This window comes from Leopardus geoffroyi, chromosome C1, assembly GCF_018350155.1.
Source record: "Leopardus geoffroyi isolate Oge1 chromosome C1, O.geoffroyi_Oge1_pat1.0, whole genome shotgun sequence".
NCBI classification, from domain to species: Eukaryota; Metazoa; Chordata; class Mammalia; order Carnivora; family Felidae; genus Leopardus; species Leopardus geoffroyi.
Genome location: NC_059328.1, coordinates 209,151,365 through 209,173,202, shown reverse-complemented (window position 1 = coordinate 209,173,202; position 21,838 = coordinate 209,151,365). Strand labels below are relative to the sequence as shown.

Sequence of the window (21,838 nt, the reverse complement as noted above, 5' to 3'; positions counted from 1 at the left end):
GCCCGTTTTACGGATAAGAAAACAGACTCCAAAAAGTTGAACAATGTATTCAAGGTCACAAGCCACTAATTGGTGGATTCAAGAGTCTAACAGTCATAATCTAATCGAATCCACCTCAAAAGCTCAGGTTTTCATTCAGCTGAGTAGCTAAGATCACAGACTGACATCCAACAGGTCCAAAACTTGGACAAGGTTCTTGAGTACCTCGGTTGTAATGTGGGATGGCAATGGTACCCACTGGTTGAACTGTTGAGAGCTTGCCTGCGGTGATGTGGGGAAGCTCTCAGAACAGTCCTGGAATATAATAAACACATCAGAGATGGCAATAAGCGACACATGGCTTTCGTCATGCTAAACCTCATTGAAGAAATCCGAACAATGAATGTTTGGTCTTTTCCACGAGTTCAAGGATGCTGGCTATAGACTTTAGCTACTTCACACTTTTGCCTACAGCTCTGGTGGGTGGGGTTATCAACTCTGATGCTGAGGATACACACGCACACATATCAGGGACTGCGGCAGTCAGAGGATGTACAGTCTCAGAGTCCCTTTGTCCCCATCCCCACCTCTCTGTGTCAGTTGGTTCATGACTTCTTCTAGAACGTCCTCATTTGGTACACTCTGCCTCCTATTCTAAAGGGATAAATGGCAAGATTATATGTGTGGGGGGCGGGGGTTGGCAGAAGGGCATGGGGGTACGTTTGTTTCAGTTCATCCTATTCAATAATGGAGTGACTGCGAGACCGCTCATGAGAATACTGCTCTTTAAAAGATGATTTCTAAATATTTCGCCACCTGAAATATACAAAAGTTAACACAGGATGAGGCCTGAATAACAGGTCAGATTTCTTAGCTATACTGTAGTGTGTTGTGAAAAGCAATCGGAGTCCCTGCTACTTGAATTCTTTGTATAAAAGTGGAAACCAAAGAATGCCAATATCTCATTAAACATATTACTGGGTTTGTGTATTATTTAAAAGTAACAACACAATTTTGGGGTTTTTTTCTTTAAACATGAAAACAATTGTAGAGAGTCTTATAGGGTACTAAAGGCTAATATTTATATAAAGCAATCAGACAGGATTATTGAGAGCACACATAAGATAATGCTTTCTGTTTGTTTGTTTTTGCTTTTGGACACCTGCATTATTGTAATGCACTTTTGCCATAATGCATGGCAATAGATCAATATAAACACTGACATTTTTCATTATAATATGAATTTATTCCACATTTCACAGGGCTAGGTCCAATCTCTTCAGTAAATATCATTATTATAACAAATAACTATAATTTCTTTGTAACATAATCTTTGTTAACATAACACTTTCTTTTACAATTTTAACTTAGTACAGGTAAACCCTTCTCCAGCGAGCGTGACGATGGTTGCCTTGTAAAGGTAGCAGGGTTTTTCAAGTATCCTTGTTGAGTTTTTACATATTTGGAAATACATGTCAGTCAACTTGTATGCAGAATGAAGCAAACAATAGGAGTCATTGTAAAATCTATCCCATGGCCTGAAGGAAACTCTGTGGTGGGAAGCTATGTGTTAATGAAGTGAGTTCCACATTTGCTGCTTGGTTGTGTGTTCTGTTTCTGCCTTTCCCCCATTCCCATCATGCACTGTAATGATGAGCATACAATCGAATCAGCTGTGTAAAGTACAAAGACAATGCAGAACATTCTCTCGGATCAGGTCTCATAAGAGTAACTGGAATAGTCACAGGGTCTTAACAACAACAACAACAAAAGTTTGTTCAACATTTGAAAAAGAGATGCCGGAAAAGGACCCCTTTCTTGTGTTAAGTTGGGGTGGCACATGCCATATTCTGTTCCCTCCTTGCCTAACACTGTTCCCTCCCATCCACCACAAGACTTCAGCTTCTAGATAGCAAACATTTGAAAATATATATACAACTGATCAGATGAAACCTCTTAATACATATGTTCTAGGTCTGCAAGGCTTAACGCCAGAATAAAGGATGTATAGTCTTGGCAAAACAAGCCACATCCATGCTAATGGTGGCATGGAAATTCTAAGGAGAAAGCATCATTAAGGCTTCTTTATTCTTAGCGTTTGTTTCTTTTATTTTTCTACTTGCTCCCATGTATTGAAGGTGAAGTTAAATTGGAACATACCCTTTAAGGTTACATTATTCAGAGATGTAGGTAGGCATTGAGTGGATGGAATCAGAATTCCCACGTCCTAGTTTGAGTATTTATGTTAAAATACTCGGTCTCCCTTTGTCTTTCACCTTCCTTATGTTTTCCAGGCTCCGACAAGTTCTATGTACAAATGTTTTGACTATCTGGAAAATTAAATGAAAGCCCAGAACTGACAGAGACCCTGAGACAGAGCGGTGATCTTCTCAAAGCTTTAAGACAAAGCATTACTGAGACTGTGGGACCAATCAACACATCCCACTGCATCAGAGGTAGAAAATTAAGGAAAGGGTCAGTGTTAGATTGTGTGAGAAAAACATTTTTTCAAGGACATATATAGAATGACATTTATCAAGGGAGAAACTTTGTGAGTCAGCAAAGATCACTGATTCTCACACAGTGTGCTGGCCATTAGAGGTATGCCCCTGAATTGGGCACAGAATCATATATACTGATCCCTAATCCGTATCTTTGAATGATTTAATTTCCTTTTTTTATAAGGGTATCTCAAAAATAACTTTGACATCCAGGCATGGCCAGAACACATGCTGGACATGTGCCAAGCTTTGGCCACCCCAACATGCTCTTTCTAGAAGAGAAAAGCTGGCCTGATGCTGGCTTGCAGACGTAGCTATGGCATCCATGAGGAAAGAGAACATGTTCTGCTCTGCAGTCAGCCCAGGCTGGCTCTCATTACGCCCCAGCAGGATCATCAAATATCGAAAGAGGATGTTAGGAGCTTGGAAAGGGTCCAGAGGACTGGCACTGAAAGGAATAAATGTTTGAGAAATCATACTGAAGGGGCAGGCTGAAGGGACCTGGGGTGCTTGCCCGGCTAAGAGCTTGTGAGGACACAGAAAAGACGCCGGGGTGAGGCCTGTCCTAGGTAGTGAAGAGGCATCTGTCATGGCACAGAGGGCCCACAGAACAAGAGATAATGGCTTCAGAGGCGACTGTGAGATTTCCAAAGAGATTTGGGTCTGTCAGCCTTTGAAATGTATGTCCAAAGGACAGTACAGACAGCCTTTTCCCAACCCCTCCCCAAGATCAAGGATCATCAGAGATAATCCAGGTTAGAAAGATCAACTAGCCAGCCTCAGGGAGAAGGTGAAGTTTCATTTCAACACTTAGATCACTGTTATGGCGATGTGATGCTGTGATGTGATGTGATGTGATCACTACTCTGGGATTCTCTGATTTGACACGGGGATGTGTTACCTAACAAATGGGAAGTGGGTACATTCACAAGTGATTGAGTGTGCAAGTGTGAGCAAGTATGTATATGTATACGTGAGTGTGTGAGAGTCTGTGTGTATCATGGAGCGTAAGTGTATGTAAATGTCAGTGTCTACGTGTGTGTGTATGTGCGTGTGCGAGCGCGTCCGCATGTGTATTGTGTGAGTGTGTGGACGGTGGAGGGTGTGGTGCTCGTCTCCTTCCTTCCTTGAAACACAAATGCAAACGTTCTTTGGGAACATTTTTCCAAGGAAAACTGGCACTTCTGTTTAGAGACACAGCCTCGCGGCACCCTTCTTGAAAGAAAGCATGGCTCTCACGTGGCCAAGAGCATTAGCGGCTGTCCTATCACCTGCTGCAGCAAGACCACAGATGGTATGATTGCCAATGGAATGGGGGTCCCATTCCCAGAGGTAGGCTTGTTCTCGGCCGAATCGGGGGCATGACATGAACTCCCCTTTCTACTGTCTACAAAGGTGGCCGCCCCCTTTCTTCTGAACACAATGGCTTTCCACTTTATTATATAAGGAAAAAAGAGAAAGTTACATGTGCTCCAAGTTCAATGTGACCACTAGACAGTTTCGCTTTTATAACTAAGGAAAAGAAAAGGTTTTATTTTTTCACAGGAGGCACAGAAGTTCGGTTTAATTTCCAAAGATCTACATTCAGACAAATGCCAAAATATGCGGCTTCATGGCAATTAAATTCCTGCCCCTTGTCTAGTCTACTTACTCTGGAGTGAATTCACAAAGAAAGTAATGTGTTTTCATCTCTCTGAATTTCAAAGAATATTGGACTCTACATGCTTTACAACTCACTTCTTTCCTGAGCTTTACATTTTAACTTACGTCTTTTGAACTTCCAGTCAGATAAGATTATGTATTTCTACAAATCTTGCCTCTGCTGTAGTTACCTGAGACCAAAAGATTGCAAAATCCAGCAATGTTACCTTGACCTTTGTTGATACACAAATGCAGATGGTAGGCAGTCACTGTTGGCCCTAGGCTCCTCTGTAGCTCAGTCAGTTAAGGACTGTCTCTAGATTCTTTGGGGGTGGACAGTCATTATTGGCCTAGGCCTGGAGGGCCACTGTGGGCACCTCTGTATTTTTCTGCTGGAGCAGTATCAGGCACTTGTATATACCCTTCTTGCAGTACTTCTGAGAAAGCTCCTACCATGACACGTAACGGCAAGTCAAAAGCTTCTACTGAAGAAATGGAAAAGGGATCAGATATGAACAATCTGAAAGAAAGCACAGTGCCTTCTCTATGAACGGTAATGCCCCTTAATATGGCTGAAATGGCACAGGCATCCTAAAGCCAACTTTCTCAGCTCATAAGCACCCATTGGAATTATTTTAGGGATCGGTGATTGCTTTTGTTTGTTTGAAAGAGATCACGTGGTTTTCCATGATTTTCTAACGAGAGGTGGATTCATCTCTTATTACACATTCTGTTATTAAATAATTACTGGGAATCCTGGTATCCAAAGTGAGGGGGGGGTATATTTATTTGATAATGGTAGGTGTTCCATAGCCTACTTGGTGTACGAATATTCACTCTTACAGTCAACAAGTCAACACCGCCTTGGGTTACTGAACAAAGGGCAGTGTCATCAACACAACAAAGGGTTGTTACTTAGACATCTCAGTCAAGGGTCTGAGAACTGGGTGAGAAGAGATCCTCAACAGGTAACCATTGACTTTAGTCCTAAGTCATAGGAATGCAAAGCAAGGATCTTCTGAGCCGTATTTACTTCTTTAGTACAAGAACAGGCAAATACTACAACCAGTCACAAGCCACAGAAGAGAGTCTCAGAGGCTAGCCTTCTAGTTCAGAACCCTGACAGCCTATCTACCATATGGATGTGGGCCAGAATTTCTGCTGGTTGGGGCTTTCTCATGTTGCTATATTTTGAAGAATAAAGAGTATGCCATCAGGTGAATAAAGAGTTGGTAATGCGAAAGCACAAAAATCCTGTCTTGTTTTTATTTCAGAAGTTTATCCCAGGAAACTGCTATCATTTTAACCCAGGGACCCTTACAATTAAAGGGGTCTAGGATGAAGCAACTATAAAGATAATTAGGAAAAAAGCAAAACAAAACAAAGAACACAAAACCTCCCCGTGATACTGAGGGTAATGTAATAGCAAGGTACGTGTCCTTGGAAAATCATTTATATTAATGCAATCTCCTGACAGCTAAATTTCTCCCCTTTCTGGATTCAATTTTTAAATTTTTAAATATCAGTAAATGTAATTTTTTGAAATAGCTCTGAATCAACTAAGAAACTAATTTTATCTCAGTGAGGTTAATTACATTATTTATTTATTAATTCCTTGTCCTGTTGTTTCTTCTTTTTTTTTACCCCCAAAGTGTTTGAGCTGGATACATTTAGTTATGAAAGCATTTAACACTTTAAATTAAGACACAAGGAAATCTAAATGACACTTGAGATGCCCTTGAGAGAAGCCTCTCATCTCTCGTGTTTATAGATAACTCATATATTCATAAATCAAATCCTGTGCACATTTAAGCCAGACCAAAAACTAAACAGCACCATGTCTCCCACTAGAAAAAAAATGCAATTATTCTGCTTAGTTATGTTTTTAAAATCGCTTGACATTTTAAATAATTGATGAATATGTAATTTGCTAATCAGTAACGGACAGTTCCCATGGAGGTACCCTCACTATATTTTATAATTTCCTATTTCAGAAGAGTTTTATGAATGCAAAGATTAAAGCTGGAGAGTGGAGAGAAATCACTCCAGGACGACATTATCCTATTTAACACCCGTAATACTTAACACTAACAACAATTAAGTTTCACAAATTAAGTCAACGTACTGAATTTCTATTGGGTGAGTTATACACAGACATTTATGTGTCGTGATTATTCCCCAGAGACAACCACGTACCCAAATGAACATCAGAGCAACATACTCTTACTGTAAAGGATTAAATGATATTTTAGTTTATGCCTTTATTTCTTGTCTCTTTTCTCCAAGCGATAATAGAGATCTTATTTACCATGCATGAACACTTACATTCTCTTTCTGAGAACATTTCTGATGTTGTTGGTGTAAGAGAGGAAAATCATTTATTTAAAGATCGCCTTATTAATCTACAGTTTTTGGTAAATATCTGGATTATCTGGTCGGTCAATTTGTCTTTATAGCCTAAGAAAGAAGACTGGCTGCCATGTTCAATCCAGATGAGTTGGTATATGAATATTTATAAGGACATCGATATCCACAGTGTCTTACAATCATGCTCCAAGCTAAATAGAAATAAAAGCAAAACGGCCACAACTATTACAGTCTAATAGGATAAGAGCTGAAAGATATGTACAAATTCATTGACAACATCTGTGCAAGTGTTATAGACAAAACATTTAAAAAGAAATCTACATGAAACAAAGTAGATAAATTTATCAAATGTTGATAAATTTTCAGAGACAGTATAAAAGTACACAAAACATGGAAGAGAGGAAGAGCTTTTCAAAAAAAAAAAAATAACCACTAAGCCAATACATAGAGTACAAATTTACTACATTAATATTACAGAATGATGGGAACCAGAGACAAAAAAACGATTTGGTAACAAACAGCAAAGGAAGTTTCAGCAGTCACAGAGAAGAAAGACTTTCCCTTCCGGATGAGAACACAGACCGCCACAACTCACCCCCTCCACCCGTACACACATAGAAAAATAAAAGCAAACGCAAGAGTTGTCTACGGCAACACAGGACAGACAGACGTGGAAGCGCCTGGCATGTTGCATCACACGAAGTCAATCACGATTGGCTAACGGTGATGGTACCTGGCTCTGTTGCGGGTCACTGGCTTGCCTGAGAGGCGTCACTGATGGAGGGGGCACACCTGATGTGGACGCAGACCGGCCTAATTTGCAGCTTACTTTCGCTTCTGTGAAAAGGGGGGGAAAAGGCAAAGTATTAGCTGAGCAGGGTCTGCAGCGACCAACGGCGTTCAGGCTCCCGTCTTGTTTTGCAGCGCGCTCTTTCAGTGCATCGAATACTGCACATGCTTGCTAGTACCTGGCAGGTCGTGACAGTCTCACGACAACCGACTCGAAAACGAGCTTTATTTGCACTCAGCTCCCGGAAATAAAGAACGAGCCAAGGGAACAAGCAGAGGCCTTGTTCCCTCAGGCATTTTACCTCATTTGGGGTTAGTTTTTATAGAGCGAGTGCCAGAGCAAGAGCCCCATTCAGGGAAAAAAAGCAAGTGACATGAACATTTCCTCCAGCGCTGGTCCAGAGGTCTTGAAATGTCTTTTCTACCTGCTCCAAAATATTTCCTCTTTCCCTCCCTTCCTTTCTCTCTCTCTCTCTTTTTTTCCTTCTTCTAATCTTGAAATCTAGAACCTGGGGCTTGGGCTGAAAGGTAGCCCTTCTCTAATTTATCTGTATTCACTTTCAAGTTGACAACCATCTTCTAAGACGTTTGGTATTTTTCATAATGATAGTATTTTCCAAGTTATAAAAACATTCCCCTAACTCTTCTTCGATTTCAGAAGCTCAAATGAGTTTCCCAGGCCATTGATGGGATACTTTGGAGATTAGCATTTGGGAATGGAAGAGTTCCCTTCATCCAAGAGGGTACAGATCGGATCTTAATTTCAATGTTGATATAGATGAAGACGCTTGAGAAGAAAATACTTTTGTCACAGACTTTTATATTGGCTGTAACTTTCTGAGTGCCAGGTATATTCCAGCTTCTGTCTGGGCTATATTTGAATTATCTCTAATCCGAAAGATATTCCATAGAGTTACACAGTTAGCCAGAAAAGCTGCCAATTTCCACACATACTTACATACACGTGTATATATTGGAAACCTCCTTGCTGACTGACCCCCATAATCTCTCTGCTCAAAACCAATTTAGACACCATTTTCCTAGACTGAGCTTCCTAAATTACTTTGAAGCCACCCACCTTATTCCAAGTTTTCTAATTATTCCATATTTCATATGAGAAAAACTTCAAACCCCCTTGACTAATTTTCACAGGCCTCCTGTGATCTGCTCAGATCCACTCTGTTTCCACTGTTCTCCCCAAAGCACATGCAACTGTCTTCCCCTCTCAGTTTCCGCACTTGATCCTGCTTCTGTCCTTCACCTCAGGGTGTGCCCTTGTGTGGACTTCCGTCAGACTAAGTCTTGCCCACTTCCAAAGACCAACTTCAGCAAGTCCTTCCTACTGCGAAGCATCCTGAGTCTCTCTTCTGAAACTGCCTTAGCACTTATACAGTGTTTGCAATGCCTGCTGCGGCTTTGGGCATTTATGTCGGTGTGGGCCACGCAGTAAGTGTTCAATTAATACGCATTTTTCTTTCACTGAAGACACTCAGTTTAACCTAGGAAAGGTCAAGGCAACTCCTAAAAACAAATGGAGGCAATGCAAGTAATGTAGAATATGCTTATTTAAGGCCTGAGTTCAAGGCCTAGCTCCCCACTTACAAAGGCAGTGATTCTCATTCAAAGGCTTTGTGATGTTCTAGGGTCCATTTCAGAGGAGGCATGAGGTTGGAAACTCTCCCTGCCTTACTTTTTAAATTTTTTTTTTCAACGATTATTTATTTTTGGGACAGAGAGAGACAGAGCATGAACGGGGGAGGGGCAGAGAGAGAGGGAGACACAGAATCGGAAACAGGCTCCAGGCTCTGAGCCATCAGCCCAGAGCCCGACGCGGGGCTCGAACTCACGGGCCGCGAGATCGTGACCTGGCTGAAGTCGGACGCTTAACCGACTGCGCCACCCAGGCGCCCCCCCCGCCTTACTTTTTATGCAGATGATTCTAGTCTACTCAACCACTTTTGAAAGGTGTTTAAATATAACAGTATCATACGATGGCATAAACTATCACTGTAACTTAGAAGTTAATCTCATTTCCCAGGAGGCATAAATCCTTGCATACCTCAGCAAATCATCTTTTATTACATAAAATAATGGGTAAAGCATCTATCACAATCCTGGTTGACGTGTATTTAGAACGGGGCCAATGTTTCCATGCATCCCTTTGCTGTGGTAGCACATTTAGTCACATGGAGTCAGAAAATTCACTATTTTTTCCTAGGAAAGGACGGCAAATAATATTTCTTTACTTAAGGTCCTTTTCCAGTTTATATTAAAGAGATTATCTGATGAGTGACACAATTCGAGGCCTTTTACATTATCTAGTGTACCTATGGATTAATTTCTCCTGCTAGGTTTCCACTCAGATTCTGACTTAACCAGCCTCTTTCAAACATAGACAAAGATATCTCTAAGGAACAGACTGAGCTGTACCAAACTCCAGACAGACTCCCCATTTCATTATGACCTGCAAAGGCTTCGTCTTACCACCATTGGACATCAGTCCAGAGCATGTCTGAGCTCACGAAGCCCCCTTAGGTACTGCAGTATAAACCACTCAATCCACATTACACACAGCAGTTTAGGCTACTAGCCGACTACCCTGTGGGCTAGCGCTAAGGTGAGGTCACACTGGAGTCAACCATTGGATCCCAACATGGCTCATATGGGTCATGATTCTACCTGCAGCAGCAGACTAACATTGTGACCATAAAGCCATTATGTCCACATGCTTACAGAGACAAATACACACACATACACGCTACATAACATTACTGCTTAATGGTGTCATGTTGTAGGGATATTATTACAATTGTAAAGTTTTGGTTTATCTTTATCTTACTCATTTTGGCTCTTTGCCCTTCTTTCGGTTTTACATGGCCCTTACATGCATTTCAAGTTTATTATATAATGGAGTTTAAAGGACCATGTTGGGGGTCTTTATGATGTAGCATCCACCAAGGTTCCTTGACCAAAAGAATTGTTTGAAGAAGCCCCAAAAATCAAAAAATCCCAGAAAAGATTCTGATTAAAACCAAGCCTCACAAAGATTCTTTAGGGCTATGACATTGAAGTTAAATTGTCCATCTTACCTGCCCTTGGAAATACACTGTGCTTTGAGCCTTAAACAGGGAAGCTTAGGAGCCATGACACTAAAAACAGTACATTTTCATCCTGAATTTTGTTCATGTAAAAATTGCCAAGGTTTTTGGGGGGCTCAAGAACAATGGCCATGTTCCTCAAAAGAGATCTAAGGTAGAACTCTCCTCCCTCAAGAAAAACTCATTCCATTTCGTTAAGAGATTAATGATGAACTAAAAGGCACCTGTTATTCCCACATCCAAAGAAAAGATTTTCTTTGTAAGCTCTATTATTAATCATCATCCTAGAAGTAACAGTTGATATCGTATATGAAATTTCAATGCAGATCAAGTGCAAAGAGAAGAAAGAATAAGAAAAAGGTAGTAGATTAAGGAAGAAAGAGAATCAGAGGGGAAAAGAAAGAATAGAAAAAGAAGCCGAGAAGGCAGGAAGGAAGGGAGGGAGTAAAGAGAGGAAGGAAGGAAGGAAGGAAGGAAGGAAGGAAGGAAGGAAGGAAGGAAAGAAGGAAGGAAGGAAAGAAGAAACAAAAGAAAAAGGAAAGAACAAAGAAAAGGAAAGGAAAGAAAAGGAAAAGAAAAGAAAGACCAATTTTAACTTTTTGGAATAAACCATTATCAAGATGTTATCATGCAATGTTTCCCAGGTAATGACTCATGATCATCTTAAAATTTTTATTATGTAAGTACCCACCAAACTGTGTGACTTAGTATTTCTTTGTTTTTATTCTTAGTGGATTCAATTTATCACTGTTTTGTTTCGTTTCGTTTTGTTTTGTTTTGTTGTAGAGATAGTCATTTCTCAATCATTTCTCATCTTCCCTTCAAGGTGAATTGTATTTCTCTTCAAAATCATGTCCTTAGTTGTGTTACCAAATAATCTCTAAGGCATTCACTGCTATTATTGTGAGTACTGGAGTTCTCTTTGCTTTCAGAAAGCAAAGACAAATGACTCTTCTCAACCTCTGTATCTACACAGCAACAGGAGAGTAGGGCATTTTCACCAAAGAAAACACTTTCATCTAGCATCAAAGAAATAAAATCAGTCAAATTCTGAGACATATCTTTCCTCTATCTTAGTTTTTTTTTCCTAATACACAATATTTTTCTCTAGTAGCAGAAACATATCATGATTTCCCCAAGTCATGTTGCTGAAAGTTTCTAATCAATGGCTCAAGGCTATACGGAAGTCACGGAGAGGTCTCTTTACAATACAACAAAGTATGCTTATTACAAACTCTACTTTCATTTCTAAGGAAGGCATTTGTTGGAAATAACACATATGCTATTTGAGATAAACTGGTGTTTAAGTAATAAGTGGTAGTTGTACCAGGACTATAGTAAAACCTTCATGGTTCCCACCACTTTGTTTAAAGGCTTCTATCACCCATCACAAGTAAACACATAAGATGCCCTCAAGTCCCACGCTAAATGTCATGTGTCCTGTACATAATTTTCATGCATTTTTATAATTTTGCTTCAGGAATGATTGGACTGTGAATAATCCAATTCATTCATGACTGGCTATGATTTCTAGGCAATAATCAAGTAGACTCAAGAATTCTTGCAGTATGACACAATCAAATCTAGAAATTGTTCCCAAACATAATATAATTGTTTTATTTATTTATTTTTAAATTTTCTTTAAATCCAAGTTACTTGCCACATAGTGTAATAATGGTTTCAGGAGTAGAATTTTGTGATTCATCACTTACATATAACACCCAGTGCTCATCCCAACAAGTGCCCTCCTTAATGCCCATCACCTATTTAGCCCACCCTGCTACCCAACACCCCTCCAGCAGCCCTCAATTTGTTCTCTGTATTTAAGTGTCTCTTATGGTTTCCTTCCCTCTCTGTTTTTGTCTTATTTTTCCTTCCCTTACCCTATGTTCATCTGTTTTTTTTTTTTTAATTCCACATATGTGTGAAATCATATGATGTTGGTCTTTTTCTGACTGACTTATTTTGCTTAGCAGAATACACTCTAGCTCCATCCAGAATGATAAGATTTCATCCTTTTTGATCACCAAGTAACTGTAATAGAATTGTTTTAATACTGAATTTAACAATTGATTCCGTGAACCTGATGCTGTACTTTGTATAATTTCATTAAACATTCATTAATGTTAACCTGGAAGTTTCTTCTGGAATTTTAGTGCTACCATTTTATTTTTAATACCCAATATTTGTGTAGGTCCCTGAGAAACTCATAGGCCCCAGTATTGTCAGTATGGCGCTGAAAAGAGAAAACGGGCCTAATCATAGTTGTGATCATTTTGTGACCAGAGAAAGAAAACCAGCTGGATGCAAACATCTACCCGGGGAGAAGATATTCGTCTCTCCAGCATTCCGTGGAGCTTTCCTCTGAATGAGACTTACATAGCTTTGGATGAGTCCCAAGTACCCATAGTCACAGACCAAGGTCCTAGTGTTATCTGCAGGGCCAGAGAGTAAAACTATAGATACTGGACGAACTGGTAATTCTCCTTGGGAATACTGGAATTCTGGTGAAGATCTAAAACCCAAAGAAAAGTGAGGTGGAGACATGACAGGTAGAGTTTATGGGCCAAGGATGGCTTCTAGAAGTACTTGTGGAAGTACAAGATCCATTGTAGAGAGAAGGAGAATCACACGCATATAGAGTCAGGAATGCCCACTTGTGTTCCTTCTAAATGTCTGAAGAGCTGAGATGCCCCTTACCACTTTCCACTTTCTTATGTGGACATAATATAAATCATACTACTGCCTACCACACAGGGATGCCCTACATACTGCAATGCATGCTTGGTTTCTTACCTAGCAGGATAGCATGGTGTGGCATTGACAGTTTTTTGTTTTTGTTTTTGTTTTTTTGACAGCCTCTTTTATTGTAATATATAATTTCTTTTTCTTTTTAAGTTTATTTATTTATTTTGAAAGAGAGAGAGAGAGAGAGAGAGAGCATGCACATGAGCAAGGGAGGGAGAGGGAGACGGGGTGGGGGGAGACTATCTCAAGCAGGCTCTGCTCAGCTTGGAGCCTGACACGAGGCTGGATCCCAGGACTGTGCGATTATGACCTGAGCCGATATCAAGAGTCCGACTCTCAACCGACTGAGCCACCCAGGTACCCCATGTAATATATAATTTCTGAAATACCCCTTAGGGTATTTATCACTTTAGCTGCATATAAAAGGTGCTCTTGTCTTCAAGAATACTTTATTTCACATTAAAATAAAATTATAGTATATGTGTATAAAGGAATATATTTTACCTTTTTAATAAGTAATATATGCTACTGGGGTACCTGGGCGGTTCAGTTGGTTAAGTGTCCGACCTTAGGTCACAATTTTGCTGTTCGTGAGGTCGAGCCCTGCATTGGGCACCATGTTGACAGTGTGGAGCCTGCTTGGGATTCTCTGTCTCTCTCGCTCTCGCTCTCTGCCCCTCCCCACTTGCATGCCTTCTCTCTTTCTCTCTCTCTCTCTCTTTCTCTCAAAATAAATAAATAAACTTTTAAAAATTAAGTAATATATGCTGTTTAATTATACTTACTACCATAACATAAAGAAAATCCATTTGCCAAGATACAAATTTAAAAAGACATATCATGATTTGTATCAGGATCAAATGCATATTACCATGGGGATAGGCATTTTACCTTGTATTATGGCATCAGAAACAGAATAAACAAACAAACAAAAGTTTAATAAAACCCTTCATCACCCGTATTAGAAATGAAAACATGACAAAAATAATTTAACCTATTTTTTAAAACTTTTTAATAAAAAATTTTAATGTTTATTTTTGAGAGAGAGAGAGAGACAGAGCGTGAGCAGGGGAGGGGCAGAGAGAGAGGGAGACACAGAATCTGAAGCGGGCTCCAGGCTCTGAGCTGGCAGCACAGAGCCCAATGTGGGGCTTGAACCCACAGACTGTGAGATCATGACCTGAGTGACTCAACAGACTGAGCCACCCAGGGGTCCCATTTTAACTTATTTTTAAAATGTGTTATATTTCACTTCTAAATGACAAAAGAAAAAGAAGGAAATCCAAGTTTCAATTTTATGTATCACCCACCTTATTAATGTAAAAACTCTTTATTCCTAATAAATGAAAATCAAAACTGGATGTAATACTAATGATGTCTTTTTTTATACCATTGACATTTGTGGTTTACTTCAACATTTTTTTAATGTTTATTCATTTTTGAGAGAGACACAGAGAGACAGTGTGTGAGCAGGGGAGGGGCAGAGAGAGAGGGAGACACAGAATCTGAAGCAGGCTCCAGGCTCTGAGCTGTCAGCACAGAGCCCAACGTGCAGCTCGAACCCACAGACTGTGAGATCATGACCTGGGCCGAAGTTGGATGCTTAACCGACTGAGCCCCCAGGAGCCCTGTGGTTTATTTAAAAACAAACATCTTGAAACAAAATTTGGTCCAAAATAATTTATATGGTCCTTATGGTAGGTTTTATTTCCATGGCCATGGTCCTTATGCTTTTGCCTTGAACCACTGTCCATTATGAACGTAAGTTCAGCATTGTGTGCCTAGGAACAAGACTTATCCAAAAGCATATGTGGTCAAGTCCACGATGGAAGGAAACTTCAATCTGATTTCCAATAATGCCCATGTCTGTTCACTCTGTAGCAGAACTTCTGGAGGTCTCTAAGATCCTATAAGGAGGTAGTGACATAAGGTCAAAGCTATTTTCAAAGAAGTATTAAGTAAGAGGTAATTTGCTTTTCCCACTGGGTTGACAAATGCACTCAAAGTCCAAAAACCATGCTGCATAAATCAGCCGTGACCTTAGCACATCAAAGCAACAGCACCAAACTGTAGTGGTAATTATGTATTTTTCATTGCCACACAGACTTGAGTAATTGACAGATATTTTGTCAAAAATGAATAAAGTAAGCCTATTGCTTTAAGGAAGACAACTGACAGAATTTGCTGACAATGATAAATTTGAGCTTTCAAGCAGGAATTCAAATTTTGAAAAACTTGTCTGCACCACTGTGAGCTAGACAGCATCCTAATGCTGAAAGACTTTTCTTATGAGATCAGTGGTGATATTAATTAATGTGCTGTATTGATTTTTATAATGAAATGTGTCAACATATGGAAGATTTGCATGACTTTGTGAACCGATACTTTCTAAAAGCATGATCTTATAAATCATGCATGGATAAAAGATCCATTTAAAGTGCAAGATAGACCAATGAGTTTAATGCAACAGAGTATGATGAGTTTATTGATAGGTAACTAACCCTTACAAAACTGCTATTCATTGAGTTTGGGTAGGATATTGAAAAAGCATATACACAATTATATGAAAAGGCTATCAAAATATTCCTTTTTTCCCCCAGTTACACATCTGTACAAAGCCAGATTCCCTTCATATATTTTAACCAAAGCAACGTATTACAACAGATTGAGTCCAAAGCAGCTACGAGAATCTATGTTCTATTAAGTCAGATAGTAAAGAGATTTACAAACACATAAAACAATTTCAATCTCTTCACCATTTGTTATAGTTGAGGAATATAGTTTTTTTTTCATAAAAAAATGTTTATGCTAACATATGATGGATTTATTTTTAATGAATAATTTTCTTAATTTTCAATTTTAATTTCTCATATGATAAATATTATCATACTTAACCCATATGTTAGACTTAACTTCCAGATCCAGGAGAACCCTTCGGGATTCTCAATAAGTTTTATGAACATATGGAGTCCTGAGACTGAAGATTTTGAGAATAGTCACTTTATATAGACTCTGAGTCCCCAAAGAGTTCCCTTAAAAAGGTAACTTTTTTATATAATTAATATGTCATTGGAGTACTTAAAAAACACAGATTGAAACAAAGGAAAATACCATGTTGAAGCACAAAGGAAAACCTTTGAAAACTTTAGGGGATTGGGAAACAACCAGTTTTGAAATGCTACCCTAGGAAATTCTCTGTGACAATGTCCAAGAAAAGGTGTTGCCTGCCTCCGAGACCTGAGGGAAGCCATCCAAATTCTCAGGGCACTTTTATCATTTATAATAAAAAGCAACCTCCAAGGTTCATTCACTGATTCTTTGACGTTCATAAATGAAATCTGTTGGAATAACTGAAATGCCCTCAAAAGTGCTCTTGATGGATCCTAAGCTTCGTTTACTCAGGTCACGGCTTTTACTCCTCCTTTCTGATCTGCTCTTTGTGCTTTCTTTTCGTAATGTCGTTAGGATTATGTCTAACTCAAGTTTGCTATTTGCTAAAATTCTTCTAAAGCTGTTGGTAACAGTTTTGGTAGCAAATGGTTAAACGTGATTAAAAAAAATGCTTTAAAATTAAATTTAAGCGAGGTAAGGGTAGTCTGTCATTCATTTTCACCTGTCCAGAATCCACCTGCTCTTATTTTTCTGGAAGAACAGTTTGAATTTCCTTTGGAGAACAACATAACCAACACATTCAGACTTTACAGCTCTGTGCAAGGAGGCGCCACGACTCCAGCCCCAGAAGTGACCACGTGACGCAGGTCCGTCCAATCAATTATTCCATCCCCTCAGACTCACTGATTGGCTCAGGGGAGGACATGTGACACAAGTCAGTCAATGAGGGCTGCCTTCTGATTTTTGCCGGAGCTCTTGAGTCAGGGCCGCTAAGCTCTCGTCACTTAGCAGCGGACCATCGTGGGCCATTTGCTTGACTTCTTTAAGCTTCAGTTTGTCCGCAGGTAAGATGGGAAGAAATAAATGTATCCACTTTATGAAGTTCTTGTAAGAAATAAGAGAATAATCGGAGATTTCACCCAAGCAACCCGCATAGGATGTCAAGAAATGTTGGCTATTTGTATTCTTTCAAGGCCAATCTGACCATTCGCCTCCTCTGCTTATACTATAAGGAGATCTAAACCGCCTCCTCACAACGGTACACGTGACTCAGTTTACATAACCAGTCTCATCTGCAGCCTCACCCCTGCCACGCCCCGTCAGGGTCTCCTAAAGCCCCACGTCTTCTCTGCCTCTATGATTTTAATCACCCCTTTCCCCTCTGCTTGGCGCATTTGTCCCCCCCCTCCCCCTTCTTTCCCTTCCCTCATATGCTAGATCATGTGCTCTGTGAAGACAGGAGCCACGTCTGTCTCATTCCCCCATACATTTCCCCTGAGTAACATAACTGACCCTTGATCAGGACTCATGAATTATTTATCGAATGAATTATTTTAAACCATATTTTAAAGAATGAGGCCAGGGTAAAAGACGAGTTGTTTGCACATGCCTCATTAGTACGTTAAAAGCATAGTCTTCCTTTCTTTCACTTTCCCCAAGTTGCCAGCAAAAAGGCAAAAAATACATTGACCAGACTTCGACTGAATTTTAACATTTAAAAAAAATTGAGGGGAAAATGCAGTGCCTGTTTTGGACAGTAGGTGGGAGTGCCACTATTATTTGATACATACTCTGGTAGGCTTACAAAGCTTCCAGAACTAGTCTCTGTAAACGCCCTGCATAAGTCAGAAGGAACCTTCTTCTTTGTCGTGTCTACTATGGCTTTTCACAGAAACGGAGATTCTTTGTGAATACTGCTGGTGCAGCATACCCACAGGGCTTTTGCAAAGCAAGCCAACTATAGGCAACTGGGGAGTAATGTCAGGAGGAGTCCTCGGAGAGAGGGCACAGGGTGGAACCATGCTCCCTGCAGGGAAGGGCAGAAGGAGCTGGCACTCAGGTCAACACTCAAGCCAGTGTATTGTCATTGTGGTCCTCAAACAGGATTCATCTACTGAGAGGCAAGGAGGTGGAGCCACCTTGTGTGTTATCTGAATTGTATCTGCCTGGTTAACTATTTTTTTTTCCCAAGGGACTCACACAGAGAGTACCTGGAAATTCAGAATTTCTCTGACAAGAATGAAATCATTATCAAATTGTATTTTTTCCCACCAGTTTCAGGGTATCTGTATAGTATATAATGCCATGGTCTAGGTACATGTTTAGTAGAAATCAAGTTTAAGGGATTGTGTGTGTGTGTGTGTGTGTGTCTGTGTGTACTCACGCATATACTTATGTATTGTATATGATAGTAGTTAGCTGACTTTGCACATTGAATCACATAAGACCCAAGCTTAAAATTATACACACACCTACGCATACCAGTTAGCATCATCAAATTTCTTGAATTCCAAATGGCTCCCATAACTTTAGCCAACCATCTTGATAGAAAAAAAAAATAGGAAAAAGAATATAAATGGTTTAGAGAAAACACAGCAAACTAGTGCAAAACAAAGTCCAGCATCCTGTCTTATTGAATGGGGCAATAATGCCCCCTTGCTATATAAAATCAACCCCATCATATATGCTCCTTGGAGGCAAAGGTCATCTGTCATTACCCCATACCGTGCTGTTCAAACAGGTGTTCTCACTGGGAGAAATTTGCTGAATGAGTAAACGATGAAACCAAAGAAAAACAAGCACACATAATGTTGTTGTTTTTTTGGGGGGAAAAAACCCACGTGTGGCATGCTTGTTCAGGTGCTCAAGAATTAATTTTTAGATGGATCAAAACAATCCATTGTAAGCACCCCTCACTTAGTTATAGGGACAGAGGAACTTCAGAGGTGAGACAATGGAGAAAATGTTTCTTCTTTGGATTTACAAGGCAAGTTATTTAGGGCAGCACATTTATCTTCATAATTCTGTTTCCTTTGGTTTAGGATGCTGATGCATTAGCTGACTTTGTAAATCTGATCACACAAACCCCAAGTTTAAAATCCATAAGCGACTTCCTGGCATCTTTAGGTAAGACCTAAAGACCTGAAGATCAGGAATCACTCATATAGGCAGCTGGGCCTAGCCCTTGTCAGGCCCTCAGCTTCCTCTCACCATACCCTCATGCTCTTCCCCCTAATTCACCTGAGATCTCAGTTCCCATGTCTCCTGGATGCCGTGTAACACACTCAAGAAAAAGTGAGGCGTCATTTTCCTTGGTTGGTGGCTTTGGTTACAGATTAATTATATTCTTAACTTTTGTTATTAATGGCAATTTCTCCCACTGGCATATGTTCAATGCTTGATAGCTTTATATTGAAAGAAATTAGCTAAATAAATGAATGGATGAATAAATTAATGGATTTATGAGCCTGCAGGTGGAAATAGGGAAACCCAGTCTAATTAAACCATGGAAAGAGAGCTGTACTAAGGGTCAGGAACCTGAAATATGTTTCTTTCTCTTTTTTTTTAATGTTTATTTTTGAGGAAGAGAAGGAGACAGAGTATGAGCAGGGGAAGGGCAGAGAGAAGGAGACACAGAATCCAAAGCAGGCTCTGAGCTGTCAGAAGGGAGCTCAACTCATGAACTGCGAGATCATGACCTGAGCTGAAGTCAGATGCTTAACCATCTGAGGCACCCAGGTAACCCTGAAAGCCATCTTTTTATTTGAATCTGCTACATACCAATGGGCAATTTACTTGATTTCTCTTGAGCGTCAGTTTGGTCACCTAAATAATCAGATCACAACACCACGTCAGAGATGTACAGGTTTTTGTGAAGATCAAATGAGACAGCACTTATAAAAGTATTGGAAAAGCTAACACATTGCAAATAAATATAAGGCATTATTTTAAATGGGTCACAGATGATCCATAAAAGTGATCAACTTAAATTCCAGAATTTGGATTAAATATGATGTGCAATAATCTTAGAGTACACTTTGTAATTATATCAAGTTCTGTTTTCTTTAAACTTGTATATTTCACTGTTCAGTTGAACACAGAGGACCTCCAATGCCATCAGAAAACAAAGTTATTCTTTTTCCCCACAAACCAGTTCTAACCCGCGGTGGGGTAGTAGGCAGTCCTTTCTCGTCCTTTGGATAAAGTCTAGGCCAACTCCCAGAACTTTCGTTTTCATTTTGATAATTAATTTTGTCCATATCACCTCACACCTGTCAGAGTGGCTAAAATTAACAACACAAGAAACAACAGGTGTTAGTGAGGATGTGGAGAAAGGGGAACCCTCTTGCACTCTTGGTGGGAATGCAAACTGGTGCAGCCACTGTGGGGAATAGTACAGAGGTTCCTCAAAAAGCCAAAAACAGTCCTCTACAATCTAGCAATTGCACTACTAGGTATTTGCCCAAAGGATACAAAAAATACAGATTTGAAGGGGTACATGCAAAGTTTATAGCAGCATTATCAACAATAGCCAAACTACGGAGAGAACCAAAATGTCCACCGACTGATGAATTGGTAAAGATGTGGTACACACACACACACACACACACACACACAATTGAATATTACTCAGCCATCAAAAAGAATGAAATCTTGCCATTTGCAATGACATGGATGGAGCTAGAGTGTATTATGCTAAGTGACATAAGTCAGAGAAAGACAAATGCCATATTATTTCACTCACATGTGGAATTTAAAAAACAAAACAGATGAGTATTTAGGAGGGAGGAAAAAAAAGAGAGAGGGAAAAAGCCATCAGAGACTCTTAAAGACAGAGAACAAACTGAGGGTTGATGGAGGGAGGTGGGTGGGGGATGGGCTAGATGGGTGATGGGCATTAAACAGGGCACTTGTGATGAGCCCTGGGTGTTATAAGGAATCACTGAATTCTACTCCCGAAACCAATATTGCAATATATGTTAACTAACTAGAATTTAAATAAAAACTTGAAAAGACAAAAAAAAAATCAGTTTCTTCAAGTAAAAAAAAAAAAGTCGTACTGGAGTAATAATTTAAATGTCTAGTGGTTTTTTTTTTTTTTACATTAATTACAATTTTGAAATTTGTTTCAAGGAAACATTCTCTCCTAGCCCATTTAGCCCTGTTCCTGGCACACAAGTAGACGATCTTTCTCTCTGCCTCATCTCCAGGCTGCCCCTCTGCCCCTAACTTGGTCCCCACCATATCTGCCTTCACAAGGGCCAAGAGAGGAGGGAGGGGTTGAGGAGAGGGGGTAGGGAAGGTCTTCTTCACTGACACCAGAGATGAAAGAAGAAGGGAATAGCTCTCTTCTTGGGGTGCTTTCAAGTGTACCCTAAAGGCCTCCCTTGAATGGCCATCTCCCACCTGGCGATCTCCTTCTGGCTGCCCACTGAACATCCTGTAGTACCCCTTGAGCCACGTCCTGCAGAGTCCTCGCCACTCCTGGCAATCACATGACCTAATCCAACCCCAGGGTTTCTCTCTCTGGCCTAATCTGGTCCATGGAAAACCCACTTTATGCACACTTTTAACCCACCATCAGTGGCTGGACAGTTATTTGCCCGGCAGCTTTCTGCTCTGCCTGCACAGCTAACCTCTCGCACTTTTATTTTACTGTGTCTGCTCAATGACTAGAGGCCAATGGCAAGATTTACAGGTAGTCCCATTAGTTTCCCTCCCTTGATTCTCCACTGGGAAGTTTTCTTTCAAAGATGCAGAGTCATCACACAAATACCCAGTGTCTATCTCCAAGTCTAATACCTAGAGTCTAGTCTCTCAGCC

The 21,838-nt window shown here is 40.0% G+C and overlaps 1 protein-coding gene across 7 annotated transcripts in view; it reads right to left on the bottom strand.

Annotated features, from left to right (window-relative positions):
- The window catches only part of NYAP2 (neuronal tyrosine-phosphorylated phosphoinositide-3-kinase adaptor 2), a 268,785-nt gene that overhangs the window by 39,317 nt on the left and 207,630 nt on the right, over nucleotides 1–21,838 (bottom strand). For 6 of the 7 annotated variants that reach the window (XM_045481488.1, XM_045481489.1, XM_045481492.1 and 3 more), the window contains one exon: nucleotides 7,222–7,325. In XM_045481488.1, the coding sequence (XP_045337444.1) occupies nucleotides 7,222–7,325 (104 nt within the window). Of the gene's footprint in view, nucleotides 1–1,209; nucleotides 6,680–7,221; nucleotides 7,326–21,838 lie in introns of those variants that run through there. The other variant, XM_045481493.1, reaches the window with a different exon arrangement.